The sequence below is a fragment of the Oncorhynchus gorbuscha genome, linkage group LG22 (genome assembly GCF_021184085.1).
Source record: "Oncorhynchus gorbuscha isolate QuinsamMale2020 ecotype Even-year linkage group LG22, OgorEven_v1.0, whole genome shotgun sequence".
NCBI lineage: Eukaryota > Metazoa > Chordata > Actinopteri > Salmoniformes > Salmonidae > Oncorhynchus > Oncorhynchus gorbuscha.
This window is the reverse complement of record NC_060194.1, coordinates 36,545,291-36,566,666: the sequence shown is the minus strand read 5'-3', so window position 1 is coordinate 36,566,666 and position 21,376 is coordinate 36,545,291. Positions and strand designations below refer to the sequence as shown.

The 21,376-nt window shown below is 43.6% G+C and overlaps 2 protein-coding genes across 4 annotated transcripts in view; one reads left to right on the top strand and one right to left on the bottom strand.

Annotated features, from left to right (window-relative positions):
• Positions 1–10,458, bottom strand: part of LOC124009801 (semaphorin-6B-like) — an 84,743-nt gene extending 74,285 nt beyond the window's left edge. Inside the window, exon 1 of the mRNA XM_046321978.1 lies at positions 9,813–10,458. Coding sequence (XP_046177934.1) covers positions 9,813–9,815 — 3 coding nt within the window. The 5' untranslated portion in view covers positions 9,816–10,458. The remainder of the gene's footprint in view (positions 1–9,812) is intronic.
• A 5,647-nt stretch (positions 10,459–16,105) lies between these two features.
• LOC124010202 (alpha/beta hydrolase domain-containing protein 17A-like) lies at positions 16,106–21,001 on the top strand. Of its 3 annotated transcripts, none has more exons than XM_046322614.1 (6): positions 16,807–17,000; positions 17,680–17,756; positions 17,884–18,287; positions 18,507–18,701; positions 19,117–19,296; positions 19,580–21,001. In XM_046322614.1, exons 3-6 carry the CDS (start codon positions 17,887–17,889, stop codon positions 19,803–19,805), a joined length of 1,002 nt encoding a protein of 333 aa, XP_046178570.1. In that variant the 5' UTR covers positions 16,807–17,000; positions 17,680–17,756; positions 17,884–17,886; the 3' UTR covers positions 19,806–21,001. The 3 variants fall into 3 exon arrangements, with proteins under 3 accessions (XP_046178572.1, XP_046178570.1, XP_046178571.1); XM_046322615.1 differs by having other exon boundaries at positions 17,881–18,287; XM_046322616.1 differs by lacking the exons at positions 16,807–17,000; positions 17,680–17,756 and adding an exon at positions 16,106–16,361 and having other exon boundaries at positions 18,116–18,287.
• The last annotated feature ends 375 nt before the right edge of the window (positions 21,002–21,376 follow it).

Here is a 21,376-nt window from a genome sequence, read left to right as displayed (position 1 = left end):
CAAGCCCATAGAGTATGCAGCACAACACTGAGATGTCAAGCCCATAGAGTACGCAGCACAACACTGAGATGTCAAGCCCATAGAGTACGCAGCACAACACTGAGATGTCAAGCCCATAGAGTACGCAGCACAACACTGAGATGACAAGCCCATAGAGTACGCAGCACAACACTGAGATGTCAAGCCCATAGAGTAGGCAGCACAACACTGAGATGTCAAGCCCATAGAGTACGCAGCACAACACTGAGATGACAAGCCCATAGAGTACGCAGCACAACACTGAGATGACAAGCCCATAGAGTACGCAGCACAACACTGAGATGACAAGCCCATAGAGTACGCAGCACAACACTGAGATGTCAAGCCCATAGAGTACGCAGCACAACACTGAGATGACAAGCCCATAGAGTACGCAGCACAACACTGAGATGTCAAGCCCATAGAGTACGCAGCACAACACTGAGATGACAAGCCCATAGAGTATGCAGCACAACACTGAGATGTCAAGCCCATAGAGTACGCAGCACAACACTGAGATGTCAAGCCCATAGAGTACGCAGCACAACACTGAGATGTCAAGCCCATAGAGTACGCAGCACAACACTGAGATGTCAAGCCCATAGAGTACGCAGCACAACACTGAGATGTCAAGCCCATAGAGTACGCAGCACAACACTGAGATGACAAGCAAGCCCATAGAGTACGCAGCACAACACTGAGATGTCAAGCCCATAGAGTACGCAGCACAACACTGAGATGTCAAGCCCATAGAGTACGCAGCACAACACTGAGATGACAAGCCCATAGAGTACGCAGCACAACACTGAGATGTCAAGCCCATAGAGTACGCAGCACAACACTGAGATGTCAAGCCCATAGAGTACGCAGCACAACACTGAGATGTCAAGCCCATAGAGTACGCAGCACAACACTGAGATGACAAGCCCATAGAGTACGCAGCACAACACTGAGATGACAAGCCCATAGAGTACGCAGCACAACACTGAGATGACAAGCCCATAGAGTACGCAGCACAACACTGAGATGACAAGCCCATAGAGTACGCAGCACAACACTGAGATGACAAGCCCATAGAGTACGCAGCACAACACTGAGATGACAAGCCCATAGAGTACGCAGCACAACACTGAGATGTCAAGCCCATCGACATTGTTATCAGCTAAGATAAGACAGGGTTTTCAATGAGAAAGATAATTTTTCAGTGTTTTCAAAGACATCTACTGTATCTCCGATCTGCACATGCATTACCGAAAACATCTTGTACAAGCTGATGTTGGCTTAGATTAAACCTTTTCAAATAGCCAGATCACTGAACGATATTTCATTCCATCAACAATGCATTGGGAAAGTATTCAGACCCCTTGACTTTTCCACATTTTCTTACATTACAGCCTTATTCTAAAATGTATTAAATAGGTTTTTTTTAACCCTCATCAACCTACACACAATACCCCATAAGGACAAAGCAAAGACAGATTTTCAGAAATGTTTGCAAATGTATAAATAATAAAAAGATGAAGTATTACATTTCCATAAGAATTCAGACCCTTTACTCAGTACTTTGTTGAAGCACCTTTGGCAGTGATTACAGCCTTGAGTCTTCTTGGGGATGACGCTACAAGCTTGACACACCTGTATTTGAGGAGTTTCTCCCATTCTTCTCCGCAGATCCTCTCAAGCTCTGTCAGGTTGCATTGGGAGCGTTGCTGCACAGCTATTTTCAGGTCTCTCCGGAGTCTTTAGGTGCCTTTTGGTACTCCAGGCAAGCTCTCATGTGCCTTTTACTGAGGAGAGGCTTCCGTCTGGCCACTCTACCATAAAGGCCTGACTGGTGGAATGCTGCAGAGATGGTTGTCCTTCTGGAAGGTTCTCCCATCTCCACAGAGGAACTCTGGAGCTCAGTCAGAGTGACCACTGGGTTCTTGGTCACCTCTCTGACCAAGGCCCTTCTCCCCCTGATTGCTCAGTTTGGCCGGGCGGCTCTAGGAAGGGTCTTGGTGGGTCCAAACTTCTTACATTCAATAATGATGGAGGCCACTGTGTTCTTGGGGACCTTCAATGCTGAAGAAATATTTTGATACCCTTCCCAAGATCTGAGCCTCGACCCAATCCTGTCTCTGAGCTCTACGGACAATTCCTTCAACCTCATGGCTTGGTTTTTGCTCTGACATGCACTGTCAACTGTGAAAGCTTATGTAGACAGATGTATGCCTTTCCAAATCATTTGCAATCAATAGAATTTACGACAGATGGGCTCCAATCAAGTTGTAGAAAATCTCAAGGATGATCAATGGAAACAAGATGCACCTGAGCTCAATTTCGAGTCTCATAGCAAAGGGTCTGAATACTTATGTAGGTAAATAAGGTATTTCTGTTTTAGTTTTTCATAAATTTGAAAATATTTCTAAAAACCTGTTTTCGCTTTGTCATTATGAGGAATTGGGTGTAGATTAATGAGGATTTGTATTTATTTAATCCATTTTAAAATAAGGCTGTAACATAACAGAATGTGGAACAAGTCAAGGGGTCTGAATACTTTCCGAAGGCCCTGTATATGTGTGAAACCGTCCATATGTAATAAAGTGTAAAATGGCCCACCCTAACCTTACTAAATACTGTATATTCTAATTCCTTCACTGCAAATGTTACCACAAAGTGCTCCAGTTCTATACAGATAGCTTCAGACAAGGTTTCCCCTGAGCACCTATACAGTAGTAGAGAACAAGCTATACCCTCTGTTTTGATGGCTTGTAATGAGGATAAATATAGACTTTATAATAGCAAAGTGACCATATTCGGTCTGTACAGGTACTGCATGTGCACCAGGTTACACGTGTACACACACTCGAAAAATGTACACACACACACACCTACACACACAGAGATAACTTCTCCCCGGAATGAGTTCCCCTCCCTTCTCTCAGGTAGTCATCATTGTGATGCTGCTCTGCTCTGTTGTTCCTCTCTCAGTTGGGACTATCCTCCTGATGAAAAGACATCATTAAGAGACAACCTTGACGTCTGAAAGTGGAGGGAGAAGAGGAGGAAGGGAACAAGGGACGGGTGAGGAGGGGATGAGGAGGTGGAGAGAAATTATCTTCAGCAAACACACAATCAGACTAAAACCCTTCTCCAGCAGTCAAGACAAAAGACACTGCTGTGCCTCTGTCTCCCAATAAAATCCTTCTCCAGCTCTTTATTTAGGCTACAATGCCTTTTAAATGCCTTTCTTTGGCTTGCAGGCTCTGTGAACTCTCTCTTGGATTGGTAAAGTGGCAAACGTTCAGACTGCAAGAAATTCCCAGCTACTCTCCATAAGAAACAAGAAGTCAAGTGCAAAGACAAACTAGGATTTTGAAAAGGTTTGAGTCAGAGTGAGGCACATGAAGTGGACAGCTACTGTCATGCAAATGAGCACAAGAGATAAGACACAGCCATGGGAATAGCTGTCATCTTTCCAGAGAGCAGAGAAGACAAAGATAAAGTTATCGTATCCATATTCAGAAGAACTGTCTGTATATATTTGCATTATTGTGATATAAAGATGTTATAGTCAACTCATAAAGATAATAAAACTGTGGAAGTGACCTAAAGGCTTTGTGAAGCATTTTAAAAGTGCTTTCCACAAAGGAGTAACTCTCCATACTACGTCTGGAAGTTTTGATAAGAACCCTGTGGTATAATTAACCAATAAGCCCTGCGGGGGTGGGGTATATGGCCAATATACCACGGCTAATGGCTGTTCTTACGCACAACGCAACAAGGAGTGCCTGGATACAGCACTTAGCTGTCCATATGCCACAAACCTCGAGGTGTCTTATTGCTATTAGAAACTGGTTACCAACGTAATTAGAGCAGTAAAAATTAACTTTCTGTCATAATCGTGGTATGTGGTCTGATATACCATGCCTTTCAGCCAATCAGCATTCAGGACTTGAACCATCCAGTTTATAATTAAGGTTAGTTTTGATAAGGACCACGTGTTTTATTAAAAGTTTTATTCCTCTCTTTATACAGTGCAGGTCCTAGATCAGCCGTTCCCAAACTATTCTGTGCCACGATGACTTACCTACAGTCTTTTGAATTTCTTTATGAGCCTCAAGAACAAAAAACAATATTTCTCGCCACTATTTCTCGCCCATTAAGCCACAACCCAAATAGGACCTATCTGTCACCCATTTCAGACAAGCCATTTGGGAAAAAGTGCCATAGATTGTTTAGGATGAGAATCACATCCTGGTTGAATAACAATCTCCCGAAGGCTCTAGCAATATGGCAACGTGTGGGAAACACGAAACGGTTCAGCATGAAATATCCACATAACACCTGCTCTGTACACACACACACACACACACACACACACACACACACACACACACACACACACACACACACACACACACACACACACACACACACACACACACACACACACACACACACACACACACACATGTGCACCACACACCTGCCCTGAACCATATGTGCAATTCGCTCCCTGGTTCTTTTTAATGAGAGTGTAGCAAAGGCGTCGCTACGCGAGGGGATCCAGGGCTGAGGGATATATGAGAGCCATATGTTGCAGAAGTGAATACACGTGTTAGCATCCCTCATCGGATATGTGAGACCCCATACTGGGCGTCAGGCTCTCTTGATCGTGGGTAAAGCTTATGGGAGACATTATTGATGAAAGGAGAGCATGAAAATGAACATAAATACTCTCTTATATTACCAATGTAATAACACATCATAAAGCAGACCATTTTACCCAGAGCAACATAAGACGACTGCTAATATTCTCTATATGTGAGTTTGGCCCATGCAAGAATAAGATCCCGTCCTTTCATATGTCTGGACACCAAGGTGGTACAAGAGGGCGACTGGAACTGGGCCAAAGAGTTTGTTTCTGGTACCTTCTCTCCTTACAACTAGATCTACATTCTGACGGGCAACACAATGGCCTGCCTCCACGAGCCTAGCACCTCTGCCCTCTTCATGCTGTAAAACGTCTGCCTGGGGTCCTTGCTCCCAGGACCCCCGCTGGTATAGGTCACAGAGGAGAAGCCTGCACAGCCAGAGCCCTCTGGTCCTATAGACCCTGAGGTATACAGAGGCTTTTAAAAGTGTTGATGTAGTGCTGAGGAAGCGAAAGAAGCCCACCCTCTCAGTTCTAACAGACTGGGCTGTCTGGGTGGCTATAACTCAGGACACACTTCATCCTGGTCCATCTTACTGAAGAACAATGACATATATCATATCAGTTATGGGGCCTCTCTTAGTAGCCTATATATCAACTTCCTGTCACATCTGGATATTTCAAACCTGGCTCTGAAATTCTGATTAACCCCTGCACTGCCACAGAATACTGCAGGATGCTACGGAAGATAACAGTCTTCAGGTCTCAGGAAAGGCTACACATCATGCACGAGTGGTTCACTGACCAACCTCTGTTACTCATGAATGAAATGGAGCAAACTGAATGTGTGAGACATCAGCCACTCTCGTAGGAAATGGAAGTACTGTACAATAAAAAGTGCTATTTTATTATTGATGCCTAAACGCCTCAGTTTAAATAATAAACAAGCACTTTATACTCAGCCTCCATTTTCGTACCAATCAGGCATTTAGGAACACTAACACAATGCAAATGGGTGTTTACACGTTTTACAGCTTAAAGTGAAACAGCATTTCTCACACTCTGCAGTTTTGAAATCAATCATTCAGTGTTTACCGGGTGTAACAGAACTAAACAAGAAGAAAATGTTTGCAATGCCTTCCTGGACATCAACGAACAGACCTGCACACGTCTGGTAGAAAGACGTATTTAGTACATGAACCCAAACTTGCATTCTTGGTATGCAGCGACAATGTAGCTACCATGATCAACATAGCTACCATGTTGAGAGCCACAGAGCCCGTAGTTGTGATCAATAAAAGTCATTAACAATCCCTATGGGCTGTGCTGTACCCTCTGGCTCTACAAGATTGCTTCAGCTGAAACCTTTTTATTGGTTTAATTGCTTTTCAAATCAGTTTCGTATATACTTAATTTATAAATTAAATTCTTCTTATTTTTTCCTTACATTAGGATTGAGTAATTATACTGTTTAATTAATCATTGATGAATAATTTATTGTATCCCTGTGCTGTAAATAATGTGTTACTGATTCTGTAGCAGAGGCTATAATTGCTTGGCTATAAGTGATATAGCGTGTAAGTGTAAAGGGTTTCAATTGGTTTTGGCTTGAATGTTTTGGTATGTCAGTCAACAGCCCTGTGACGTTGCCTTTGGTGAATGCTATGCGGGATCCTTGGGATGCCCTACCCCATTGAAGTTGACATTTCAAATGGTTAAGGTAAGGGTTAGGGTTAGGTGAAGGTTAGGGTTACGGTAAGGGTTAGGTAAAGGTTAGGGTTAAGGTAAGGGTAAGGGTAAGGCGTTAGGGTATGGTCGTCCCAAGGATCTTAGATAGCTCTGGCCTGCGGGTTTTGTGCCGTCTAAAGAGAGCCTAAGGGAAACACTGGCTGCTCCTGTTGTTCCCTGTGGTGGCTGTGGTGGGGTGAGCACCTGCTCACAGGGCTGCTGTGAGGCTGTCTGTGGCCATAGCAGGCAAAACAGGGAAACCATTCACACTCCGTCAGACTCCATGTCTCTCTCTTTCTACTTTCTGTCTCACTCTCTCCTCCTTGCTCTACCCTTTCTGACATATCCTCTTGCTCCCCATCTTCCCTTATCTCTCTCTGCACTTCACTTCATGTCCCTCTCCCCTCTCTCCTCTCTCTCCCTCTCCTGCCTGTCTCTTTTGACACAAACATAAACAACTGCAACCAAAGGCTGTAAAAGGCCATTGGAACTCGATGGCCCTGATAGAAAAGGGGGAGTTGTAAACAATAAATAAATAAGAATGGGTAAATCACTCTGCCGGCCCCAGGAATGCCAGCAGTAAGTGAGCAGTTTTCCTTGCCACTGAGGACCATGTTGGGTGCTTAAGGGATCCGCAGTAGGCTGTAAGTCTGATGAACACAAACATTGAGAGTGGGTGGGATGTTGGCAGCCCGGGCTTTAGTCTACAATATATTCAGAGTCTCTGTCTGTGGGATTTAGCCCAATAAAGCTGCCTGATGTTGACCCCTCTTCTCTCAAGCCTCCCTCTGGTCATCACTATCTGGTCATGCTAGAAAGGACACAAGTACAACTCTATCTTGTGATTATAGCCACTAACCTTAACCGCACACCTCATTAAGACCACAAAGCTCATCCAATTTGGTCCATTCAAGAAAGCATGGTCATCTAGCAACTACTCCTCCTCCTTCACACGTTCAGCTCTTTATGAGAATGGTCTCACCCCATAACATAATTAAGCAATAATGCACGAGGGGGTGTGGTATATGACCAATATACCACAGCTAAGGGCTGTTCTTATGGACCACGGAACGCGGAGTATCTGGACACAGCCCTTTGTCGTGGTATATTGACCATATATCACAAACCCCTGAGGTGCCTTATATTATATTATACTGTAAATTCCCTTAGGAATGGTCTGACCCCATGGTATAACTTCCCTTACAGGCATCATTAGCACCTCCCACTCACAGTCAGAGATATAGAGTTCAGTAAACCCTGTCATCCCATCTGAAGTTCCAAACCATGTCATCCCATCTGAAGTTCCAAACCCTGTCATCCCATCTGAAGTTCCAAACCATGTCATCCCATCTGAAGCTCCAAACCCTGTCATCCCATCTGAAGTTCCAAACCCTGTCATCCCATCTGAAGCTCCAAACCCTGTCATCCCATCTGAAGTTCCAAACCCTGTCATCCCATCTGAAGTTCCCAAACCCTGTCATCCCATCTGAAGTTCCAAACCCTGTCATCCCATCTGAAGTTCCAAACCCTGTCATCCCATCTGAAGTTCCCAAACCCTGTTATCCCATCTGAAGTTCCAAACCCTGTCATCCCATCTGAAGTTCCAAACCCTGTCATCCCATCTGAAGCTCCAAATCCTGTCATCCCATCTGAAGTTCCAAACCCTGTCATCCCATCTGAAGCTCCAAATCCTGTCATCCCATCTGATGTTCCAAACCCTGTCATCCCATCTGAAGTTCCCAAACCCTGTTATCCCATCTGAAGTTCCAAACCCTGTTATCCCATCTGAAGTTCCAAACCCTGTCATCCCATCTAAAGTTTCAAATCCTGTCATCCCATCTGAAGTTCCAAACCCTGTCATCCCATCTGAAGTTCCAAACCCTGTCATCCCATCTGAAGTTCCAAACCCTGTCATCCCATCTGAAGCTCCAAATCCTGTCATCCCATCTGAAGTTCCAAACCCTGTCATCCCATCTGAAGTTCCAAATCCTGTCATCCCATCTGAAGTTCCAAACCCTGTCATCCCATCTGAAGTTCCAAACCCTGTCATCCCATCTGAAGTTCCAAATCCTGTCATCCCATCTGAAGTTCCAAACCCTGTCATCCCATCTGAAGTTCCAAACCCATTACATTCTAGTAGGAATACACAATACCCACAATTCAATATCAAGTTATGAGTTACACTTGGTTTAGTTGAGAACTAACGTGAATTCAACATTAAATCAACTAAACATTTACCATGTCATTGGATTTAGATAAAAATTTGGGTGAAAAAATTAAGAAATCCCTTATGTTGATTACTTTTTGCAAATCCAATCAGTTTTCCACAATGATTCATTTTTGTTGTTGTTGTTGAAATGACGTGGAAACAACATTGATTCAACCAGTTTGTGGCCAGTTAGTTTGCAGAACTCTGTATGGTTCTGCTCCCACATCAATAACCCTATGGACCAATCACAGGACATCTTGAGGACATTTGGAATGAACAACAGCCAACAGCAGAACAAGAAAGAACAGTCAGGATGTACAATAAGTTACTTAACTACCAATACAATTAAAAGCACAAGCCTGCTATGCAAATATTAACCACTACCCTTTTCAACCCAACTGGGTCTTGACTGGTCCCAGATCTGTTTGCGCTGCATAGCCAACTCCTAGGCTAGCTCTTCCTACAGTAGGTCTCAAAGTGCTTTACATTGTTCTACACTCAGGCATAGCCCAAGGAGCTACTGAAAGAATAATGAGCCAATCAATGCCAGGATGGCAGGCAAATTACCATATGTCTGACCTTTGGTCTATATCACTGGAAACCTTTAGAAAAACATAATTATTCAATCAAAGTCACTCTTTAATGCCACTTACTTACCCTGGTCAATTGGGGTTGAGAGTCACAATGTACAAGAATGACCCAACATGTAGAAAAAAAAACCTTGCATTATTGGATAGGATGAATAAGAGCTGTTGTTCAATATAGGATCAGCATGTAGACTAATTGTCAACATGATTAAACTCATCATATTCACCATTGTCATTCTTATAACTGTTAAGTAAAACTTGAATGATCATACCCACATGAAACTAATGGACTACATCATGCAAGTGATGCAACACATGATTCATTCAACTAAAATATATTAGTCCATGTCCAATTCTGAAAACAATGATGCATTGAATAACACAAAGAACACAGAGCCCACACAGTGTAGCAGCCAAAGGAGACACGTACCTCAAAAGAATACGACACAACACCCTTTGTCATTGACAATAACCTAAACAAAGCATGCAATGGCAGCTGATTAAACATAGCATGTGTACATTCAGAGCACCAGCAACCGAAGGCGCGGCCGCGGTAAAAACGCTGTTAAAGCGAATGCAATACCTGTTCATCCATCCTCCACCATCTCTCTCTACGGCTAAACTCACTCACCATTCACTGTGCGAGATGGACAGGTAAGCAGGCGATGTCTGGTTTGTTGCCAGTCGTCCTCTCGTACGCAGACAGGTTTTCCTCCACGTCTGAAATCAACACAAAGGGTGGAGCAGGGCACCAAGCTCTCTCTGGGTCTTGGTAATCACAATGCCTGGATGAGAATCGGCTATTAAACTACCAATCCCCTCTGCCGCACCTGTCTCTTCCTCGAGCGGCTTCTGCGCGTAACCGTGGCATCCCCGTTATCTTCCAGTGAACGAGTCCAGACCAGGTCAAACCTTTCCAATAAACCTTTCCCGGGTAAAAGAGAAATATGGTACCTGCAGGTGCAGTGCTTTTTTTTTATAGGCTACATTTCAGTGCCTTGTTTGAAGATAAGGATATGTTTCGCACCCCTGCAAATCACACAATGAAATCCAAGAGTGGGCTATAATCGGTGTAGAGGGTTAAGCGTCACCTTCAAATGACCAGAAGGCTTAGGCTATATGTGCAGACAAAATACTCACGAGTCTTTTCATTCTGTCTTAATTCATTCTCTCTGTCTGTGGACCCCAGCTGTGCAGTCTGTCCAGGTTTGCATGCAGTGCTCCCTTGACAGCCGAAGAAAGATACTGGTCAAGCTCTCAGCTAGCACAGGCTCAGGCTATAATGGATATATTCCAACACTATGTTGAGGAAGGATACCAACGCAGAATGTCTCCAATATCCAATAATACATCAAGTCAAATCGAATGTTATTGGTCGCATACACATATTTAGCACCACCAACACAGGGACAGAAATATTCAGGGAACGTTTCAAAATGACAAAGCACCCCACAATGCATGAAGGGGGACGTCATTGATCTCTCTGTCTCTCTTTCTCTCTTTCTCTCTTTCTCTCTCTCTGTCTCTCTCTCTGTCTCTCTCTCTTTCACGCACGCATACACGCACACAAATACATACAAACATTTTTTTTCTTGCATATTCAAATCTAGCAGGTATTTCATCATGAAAAATACACTGAATGTACAAAACATTAAGAACACCTTCCTTATATTGAGTTTGCCCCCCCCCCCCCACACACTTTTCCCTCAGAACAGCTTCAATTGTTCTGGGAATGGACTCTACAAGGTGTCGAAAGCATTTCACAGTGATGCTTCCCACAGTTGTGTCATGTTGGCTGAATGTCCTTTGGGTGGTGGAACATTCTTGACAAGTACAGGAAACTGTTGAGTGTGAAAAACCCATTAGTGTTGCACTTCTTGACACAAACATGTACTCCTGGCACTGGTCATTCACCCTGGGTCATTCACCCTGGGCAAACATTCACATGTAACATGTAAGACATTTAGCAAGCGTTTTTATCCAAAGACACTTACAGTCTTGCGACCATACATTTTATTTATGGGTGGTACCAGTGCTCTACCAACTGAGCAGCACTGCATCACTACACAACTCGTCTCAATTGTCTCAAGGCTTAAAAATCCTTATTTAACCTTTCTCCTCCTCTTCATCTACACTGATTGAAGTGGATTTAACAAGTGACATCAATAAGGGATCATAGCTTTTACCTTGATATACCTGGTCAGTCTATGTCATGGAAAGAGCAGGTGTTCTTAATGTTTTGTACACTCAGTGTATAACAAACAAAACAATCCTCCCCCAAAAATGTAAACATTAGGTTTTGTCTTTGAACACTGTAGCATATCACTAGAAATGTGGACCAAACTGCAAATGTCTATTTTGGAGAAAGAATTACATTCAGTTAAGGATCCAATAAAATGTTATCTAACACAATTATTTTATAACCCATGAAGGACAAATCTTGGTGTGAAAATGTCAAAAATGAAAATAGCCTAAAAAACAGTGCATAATAAAGGAACCCCTGCTGGAGGAAGGAATAGAGTGAGAGGTAAGATGAGAGTGGGATCATTTCCCACAGGGAATTATGCTGTCATCCACTCCCATTGCTATCAGTGGAAGCTGTCAAAACTAAGGAAACAAGAGGATGGGGGAGGACATGGGAGCGGCTGAGTGGCAGATATCTTCAGGAAAGCATCTCAACAAATAAGAACAGGGTATCTATCATTTTGGACAGTAACGGTTATATTCACTAAATCAAATTTGATTTAGCCTATTCAATATATTCTGTGAGATAGGAGAGACAAAATCATGGTTGTAAATGATGTTTTTCCTAATTACATAAATAGTCTTATCCATCTGTAACAACTATTCATATCACACTTTTTAGTGTGTTTCTATCTGCCTCTGAACACAGTCAGGGGCAGATAGAGGCAACGATTATTAAGGAATTAAGGTTTTCATTGTTTTACAAAAAGCGACAGTTAAAACACATAAAAACAAATGACTTGGATGGCTCATTGAGCTTCCGTGCTTTCACAGACTACAGGTTGACTGAGTTCACAACTGACCAAAATCAGACCAGAAACAGTAACAAATAAAACTACAGTATGAAATAAAGATAAAACAGGTAGCCATATTATAAGATCAATGGTAAATCTTTTGAAAATCCAAATACATAGGCTAACTGAAAGACAATCACCTCAACGGAGGACGGGTTCCATTATCTAAACAATATCCCAGTGGTGTAAAGTACTTCAAGTAAAACTACTTTAAAGTACTACTTAGGTAGTTTTTTGGAGGTATCAGTACTTTACTTTACTATTTATATTTTTGCCAACTTTTGCTTTTACTTCACTACATTCCTGAAGAAAATGATGTACTTTTAACATTTTCCTGACACCTTAAAGTACTCGCTACATTTTCACCGGAAAATTCACACTAATTCACACACTTATCAAGAGAACATCCCTGGTCATTCCTACTGCCTCTGATCGGGCAGACTCATTATAGACAAATGCTTAATTTGTAAATGATGTGTGTATGTTGGAGTGTGCCTGGCTAGCCGCCTGGCTATCCGTCAATTAAAATACAAATAAAATGGTGCCATCTGGTTTGTTTAATATAAGGAATTTGAAATGATTTATACTTTTTTATACTTAAGTACATTTTAGCAATTCCATTTACTTTTAATACTTAAGTACATGTAAAACCAAATACTTTTAGACTTTTACTCAAGTAGTATTTTACTGGGTGACTTTCACTTTTACTTGAGCCATTTTCTATGAATGTTTCTTTACTTGTACTCAAGTATGACAATTGACTACTTTTCCCACCACTGCATTTCCATAGCTGGGGTTCAATACACAGCTTGGACCCCTGTTTGTATTTATTATGGATCTCCATCAGCTGCTGCCAGCTAAATTAAGGCAGTTATACCATTTGATAAACATTACAATACATTCATAACAGATTTCACAACACACTATTTATGGTTCCTCAGGCCTCTACTCCATTACCACATGTCTCCACTGTCCTATTAGCATCTCTCCACACAAAGAATAAACCGCAAACAAATGGACATTAGTGCAGTGGCATAACTTTTAAAGCAATACATAGCCTGTCAAATGTTAATAAACGCTGATAAAGAAAGTAAACACATACCTCCGTACAACTGAACACACCGCAAACATTTATTAAAAATGCAAGGTTCTAAAAATAGTTATCTAGCAGACACAGCAAAACAACGACACCACATAGACTCCACAAACTTTGGGTACAAATGTTCTGATCCCCACTGGTATAAGGGGCACTTTTATACTTTTGACCTGACCTCTCCCCTTACAAAAAAAAAGATTGCAGTCAGAGTACAGTATACGTGCAGTATAACTGCAGTATGTTGCAAATACTGTCTCCAAAATAACCACAGTTACTGCACTTTTACTTTCAAAACATAAATATTTTTTGTCTTGGACCCTGATTGTCTAATCAGGGTCCAAGAGGAATCACACTGACCCAAACCTTATCTGGTCTATCTCTCGCTCGCTCCCTCCCTCCCTTTCTCAATTCAATTCAATTCAAGGGCTTTATTGGCATGGGAAACATGTGTTAACATTGCCAAAACAAGTGAGGTAGATAATATATAAAGTGAAATAAACAATAAAAATTAACAGTAAACATCACACATACAGAAGTTTCAAAACAATAAAGACATTACAAATGTCATATTATATATATATACAGTGTTTTAACAATGTACAAATGGTAAAGGACACAATATAAAATAAACAAGCATAGATATGAGTTGTATTTACAATGGTGCGTGTTCTTCACTGGTTGTCCTTTTCTCATGGCAACAGGTCACAAATCTTGCTGCTGTGATTGCACACTGTGGAATTTCAACCAGTATTTCGCTACATTTCGCTACACTCGCATTAACATCTGCTAACCATGTGTATGTGACAAATAAAATTTGATTTGATGGGAGTTTTTCAAAATTGGATTTGTTTTCAAATTCTTTGTGGATCTGTGTAATCTGAGGGAAATATGTCTCTCTAATATAGTCATACATTGGGCAGGAGGTTAGGAAGTGCAGCTCAGTTTCCACCTCATTTTGTGGGCAGTGAGCACATAGCCTGTCTTCTCTTGAGAGCCATGTCTGCCTACGGTGGCCTTTCTCAATAGCAAGGCTATGCTCACTGAGTCTGTACATAGTCAAAGCTTTCCTTAATTTTGGGTCAGTCACAGTGGTCAGGTATTCTGCCGCTGTGTACTCTCTGTGTAGGGCCAAATAGCATTCTAGTTTGCTCTGTTTTTTTGTTAATTCTTTCCAATGTGTCAAGTAATTATCTTTTTGTTTTCTCATGATTTGGTTGGGTCTAATTGTGCTGCTGTCCTGGGGCTCTGTAGGGTGTGTTTGTGTTTGTGAACAGAGCCCCAGGACCAGCTTGCTTAGGGGACCCTTCTCCAGGTTCATCTCTCTGTAGGTGATGGCTTCGTTATGGAAGGTTTGGGAATCGCTTCCTTTTAGGTGGTTATAGAATTTAACGGCTCTTTTCTGGATTTTGATAATTAGTGGGTATCAGCCTAATTCTGCTCTGCATGCATTATTTGGTGTCCTACGTTGTACACGGAGGATATTTTTGCAGAATTCTTCATGCAGAGTCTCAATTTGGTGTTTGTCCCATTTTGTGAAGTCGTGGTTGGTGAGCGGACCCCAGACCTCACAACCATAAAGGGCAATGGGCTCTATGACTGATTCAAGTATTTTTAGCCAAATCCTAATTGGTATGTTGAAATTTATGTTCCTTTTGATGGCATAGAATGCCCTTCTTGCCTTGTCTCTCAGATCGTTCACAGCTTTGTGGAAGTTACCTGTGGCGCTGATGTTTGGTCCAAGGTATGTATAGTTTTTTTGTGTGCTCTCGGGCAACAGTGTCTAGATGGAATTTGTATTTGTGGTCCTGGTGACTGGACCTTTTTTGGAACACCATTATTTTGGTCTTACTGAGATTTACTGTCAGGGCCCAGGTCTGACAGAATCTGTGCATAAGATCTAGGTGCTGCTGTAGGCCCTCCTTGGTTGGTGACAGAAGCACCAGATCATCAGTAAACAGCAGACATTTGACTTCGGATTCTAGTAGGGTGAGGCCGGGTGCTGCAGACTTTTCTAGTGCCCGCGCCAATTCGTTGATATATATGTTGAAGAGGGTGGGGCTTAAGCTGCATCCCTGTCTAACCCCACGACCCTGTGTGAAGAAATGTGTGTGTTTTTTGCCAATTTTAACCACACACTTGTTGTTTGTGTACATGGATTTTATAATGTCGTATGTTTTATCCCCAACACCACTTTCCATCAGTTTGTATAGCAGACCCTCATGCCAAATTGAGTCAAAGGCTTTTTTGAAATCAACAAAGCATGAGAAGACTTTGCCTTTGTTTTGGTTTGTTTGGTTTGTCAATTAGGGTGTGCAGGGTGAATACATGGTCTGTTGTACGGTAATTTGGTAAAAAGCCAATTTGACATTTGCTCAGTACATTGTTTTCATTGAGGAAGTTTACGAGTTTACGAGTCTGCTGTTAATGATGATGATGCAGAGGATTTTCCCAAGGTTACTGTTGACGCATATTCCACGGTATATGGTTATTGGGGTTATTGGGGTCAAATTTGTCTCCACTTCTGTGGAATGAGGTGATCAGTCCTTGGTTCCAAATATTGGGGAAGATGCCAGAGCTAAGGATGATGTTGAAGAGTTTTAGTATAGCCAATTGGAATTTGTTGTCTGTTTGATCATTTCATTGAGGATACCATCAACACCACAGGCCTTTTTGGGTTGGAGGGTTTTTATCTAGTCCTGTAACTCATTCAATGTAACTAATTTCTCTCTCTCACACACACAAACAAGCACGCACTCACTTTCCCTTCCTTCTTCTTGTCTTCAGTAGAAGATGAACGGCCTGTCCATTAGAGAGCTCTGCTGCCTGTTCTGCTGCCCTCCTTGCCCCAGCCGCATCGCAGCCAAGCTGGCCTTCCTCCCTCCAGAGCCAACCTGCTCCATGCTGCCTGACCCGGAGGCTACAGCTGCGGTAGCAGCTGGGACCACGCCAGGGGGTGCTCCCCCCTCTCTAGGGGCTCCAGGCCTGCGCTCCCGGCTGGGTGGTGGTGCGGGAGACAGAGGTGGTGGTGGTGGAGGGGGAGGAGGTGGCGGAGAGGGCAGGTGGAAGCTCCATCTGACAGAGAGGGCAGAGATCCAGTACACTCAGAGAGAGCTGGACATGACAGATGTGGGTGGCGGTGACCTCCAAAATAACACTGTAGACTGACGTTACTGCAGTTTTACTGCAGTTTCAAAACTTAAATATTTTTTGTAAGGGTCTAATTAGGGTCTAAGAGGAATCACACTGACCAAAACCAAACCTTATCTTGTCTATCTCCCCACCCCCCCACCTCCCCCCACCCACACACACACACACACACACACACACACACACACACACACACACACACACACACACACACACACACACACACACACACACACACACACACACACACTCTGTGAAACCGGCAAGTTTGTGAAATGTAACATTGTAACTCGGCCTATCAATTCCCTGCCAAAGGGCTACGCCCTCTCCCTCCATCACTTCCGGGTCTAGACGGACGGGGTTGTGAAAAAAATGGTTGTCACGATATGTAGCTTGTCAAACTACAAATGACAGATACATACAAATTATACAGAGTACACTATCCATGTCAGGGTCCAAGAAGGATTTTCGCAGTATTGTGCAACTTTTTGTCATAGACAGGAATATTTTATCTTGTCTGCAAACCCACCGTGAATTGGTAAGTTAGCGAACGTTCACTAGGTTAACGTTACTATACCTGATTGATGTTTTGACACGTAGTTGAGCCAACTAGCACTTGCTGCACCACCTATCAAGCTATTTACCGATAGCTAGCTAGCTGACGTTATTACACTGGTTTAGCTAGCTAAGCATTTCCTCCTTTGCCAAGCTATATTTTTGGACACATTATGTCCGGTAGCTACGCTAACGTTAGTGCATCAAGCTAGCCAACGTTCACTTTGACTATCCGTATTATTGAGCAACAATGTTTACAGAGTGATTCTCCATACTATGCAGTATGATGTCGAAGCTTTACCTATCACCATGCTCTTCCTGCTAGTTGTAACCAGAGGTGGCTGTTAAGCTAGGTTGCTAGCTACATTCTCACGTTATGTGCAACGTTAGGACGTTGTAGCTAGGTAACGTTAGCGTGTGAATTCTGATATTATCCTGCATCGTTGACTAGCTGGTAGCTAACTTTACGTCTTTCTATTCCTGCAAAGCTAGCATACTACGTCTGTGCCAATAGGTCAGGACCTTTGTTATGGCATGTATCCACAGGGTCACTGGTTCAAACCGTGCTGTGACTGACCCACCTCACAGAATAGTGTGGTAGAAGGCTAGCTAGGCGAGGAGGTCTGTACTGTGTTCATAACTAAATGCTCTTTTTGCCCAAGACTGCTGAGTGACTTAACCAGGTGGTGTTGGCACCTTTGTGTGCCATCTCATTCCAAGTCCCAGAGGAACCTTACAGGTAGATTATTTTCTCTACACCATCACAGATGCTCCTTCCGTCAGTGTGTCATGTGTACTGTTAGATAAGCTGTTTAGTACACTCACTTTCTCTCTCACCTCCCCCTCCTTCTGCTTGTCTTCAGTAGAAGATGAACGGCCTGTCCATTAGAGAGCTCTGCTGCCTGTTCTGCTGCCCACCTTGCCCCAGCCGCATCGCAGCCAAGCTGGCCTTCCTCCCTCCAGAGCCCACCTACTCCATGCTGCCTGACCCGGAGGCTACAGCTGCGGCAGCAGCCGGGACCACGCCAGGGGGTGCTCCCCCCTCTCTGGGGGCTCCAGGCCTGCGATCCCGGCTGGGTGGTGGTGCGGGAGACAGAGGTGGTGGTGGTGGAGGAGGTGGCGGAGAGGGCAGGTGGAAGCTCCATCTGACAGAGAGGGCAGAGTTCCAGTACACTCAGAGAGAGCTGGACATGACAGATGTGTTCCTGACCAGGTCCAGCCGGGGGAACAGGGTGGGCTGCATGTACATCCGATGTGCCCCCAACGCCAGGTGAGAGGAGAGAGAAGAACTAGATTAGTATAGAGATGATGGGTCGCAACATTTCTCTTTCACAACAAGGGAATTTGTGCAGGTTTTTCTATTTATAGAGATGCATGAATTATAGAGTTATTTTTTAAATTCTATGGTTGTGTATATATCACCGTTCCCTCCCTTCTTCTCTTCTTTATTTTCCTCTATCTGTTCTACCTCTCCCTCCCCCTCTCCCAGGTTCACAGTGCTATTCTCCCATGGTAATGCAGTAGATTTGGGTCAGATGAGTAGCTTCTACATTGGCCTGGGTACTCGTATCAACTGCAACATCTTCTCCTACGACTACTCTGGCTACGGTGTCAGCACCGGCAAACCCTCAGAGAAGAACCTCTACGCTGACATAGACGCTGCCTGGCACGCCCTGCGCTCGCGGTAAACAGCTGTTACACACACACACACACTTTTGTAAATGTAACCTTTAACTTAAACTTAACCCTATGCCTAACCTCAACCCCAAAACTATACCTAACTCCTAACCTCAACCCCAAAACTATACCTAACTCCTAACCTCAACCCCAAAACTATACCTAACTCCTAACCTCAACCCTTAATCCCAATTGTAACCCTAAACCTAAAATAGTAGTTTTCTTTGTGGAGACTGGCAAAATGTCCCCAATTTTCCTTGGTTTACTATCTTTGGGAGTACTTCTGGTCCATACAAGGATAGGGTAGTGCTGGGCTGAAAACTGTACACACCGTTACCCTTCAGGAGTGCACAACAAGAAGGCATATTCTGGTCATCTCGGCTGTGTTTTTGTTTCCTCAGTTATCTGTGTTTGTGTCCCAGGTATGGCATCAGCCCAGAGAACATCATCCTGTATGGGCAGAGTATTGGCACAGTACCAACAGTGGACCTGGCGTCCAGGTTTGAGTGTGCTGCTGTGGTGCTCCACTCCCCTCTCACCTCTGGCATGAGGGTGGCTTTCCCCGACACCAAGAAGACGTACTGCTTCGACGCCTTTCCCAAGTGTGTCTCTCTCTCTCACACACACACAGACATTAGAATGCTTCATTTAGATCCACAACAACAGAAATTGTCACAAAAGCCTACATCTTAGGATATGAATAGATATTGTGACTCTTCAGCTATAAGCACGTTAGAAAACAATCGTACACATATGACATAAAATAAACTATGACTTCAACGACAGGTTATGAAGCGTAACTCAAAGCTGCTTTTAGACTCCTTACGTGACTTATAAACGTGAGTATAGTCTACTTACAAACTGCTTGTGACATGTGTATTGCAGCATAGAGAAGGTATCTAAGATCCCATCTCCGGTGCTGATCATCCACGGGACGGAGGATGAGGTGATAGACTTCTCCCACGGCCTGGCTCTGTTTGAGCGCTGTCCCAAGGCCGTGGAGCCACTCTGGGTGGAGGGGGCGGGACACAACGACATAGAGCTGTACAGCCAGTACCTGGAGAGACTACGGCGCTTCATCAACCAAGACCTGGCTGCAGCACACGCCTGAGTGAGGAGGTGAGGGTGTGTGTGTGTGAGGAGCTGTACAACAACATCAAACGACAGCCTTAAGTCTGTAGAAAAGGAGCATCCACTATGCTGTAAATCTGTCTGGCTGTGTGTCTGGCTGTGTGTCTGGCTGTGTGTCTGGCTGTGTGTCTGGCTGTGTGTCTGGCTGTGTGTCTGGCTGTGTGTCTGGCTGTGTGTCTGTGGTTGAGGTTGTGTGCATTGACTCATGGGAATGAAGGATCTTGATATGGACACCTGTCAGACGCCTGGATACGTGTACCTAGAGACATTTGTGCACTACGAACAGTCTTCTCTGTGTACATGTATGTATTTACAACTCCCAGAGTTGAAGATGCTCTCTGTATGGACCTGAGCTGACATCACTCCTCCCAGTGGACATCTCTCTGTCTACTTTTCTGTCTCTCTCCCTGTCTCTCTCCCTGACTCTCTCCCTGTCTCTCTAATAATGAACATTTCTCTCTGGATTTCTTTCAACTATCCTGTCCTAACTAAGGACTAGGGCGAAGAATAGAACTGGCCTTTGAGAGTCTAAGAGAACGTCTGCTCTCCTGTGTGTTTGTCTTGGGCTGTAGAAGGCAGCCATTTGAACTTCTTCTGAGTTAAAGGTTGTGATAATTGAGTGAGAGTGGGGAATGCAGGATGTACTGCAGTATTACTATGACTAGTTGTTTGACTGTTGCCTGTCCATGTTATCTAATATGTTTGAAGTGAAAGGGTTGTGGAGACATTGATGTCTCTGAAGCCTGAGATGAACATGGAGAGTCTGATCCCAGATCTGTTTATGATCACAAACCAATCTTGAATCAGGCAACAAAAACCTATATCTAGTTTGTTTTCTTCTGTAAGGAGACCTCTGTCTCTTGATATATTCCTAATGTGAATGAGCTATAGTGGGAAAAACGTTTGAGAAAAGAATGTTCATTTATATCCAGTCTTCTCTGTGGCTCTTGAGACGGGTCCGTTGACTCATGACGATAGAGAGAGCAGGACAGTGGATGGTGTCCGTGAGGCCGTCTCAACTGGCATTTTCTGTTACATTTGATCGCACGTATACACTATATATACAAAAGTATGTGGACACCCCCTCATAAGTGGATTAGTCTATTTCAGCCACACCGGTTGCTGACAGGTGTATAATATCAAGCACACAGCCATGCACTCTCCATAGAGAAACATTGGCAGTTGAATGGCCTTACTGAAGAGCAGTGACTTTCAATGTGGCACCATCATAGGATGCCATCTTTACAACAAGCCAGTTCATCAAATTTCTGCCCAGCTAGAGCTGCCCCAGTCAACTGTAATTGCTGTTATTGTGAAGTGGAATCTGCTAGGAGCAACAACGGCTCAGCCGAGAAGTTGTAGGCCATACAAGCTCACGGAATGGGACCGCCGAGTGCTGAAGTGCGTAAAAATGGTCTGTCCTCAGTTCCAACACTCACTACTGAGTTCCAAACTGCCTCTGGAAGCAACATCAGCACAATAACTGTTCGTGGGGAGCTTCATGAAATGCGTTTTCATGGCCAAGTAGCCACATACAAGCGTAAGATCACC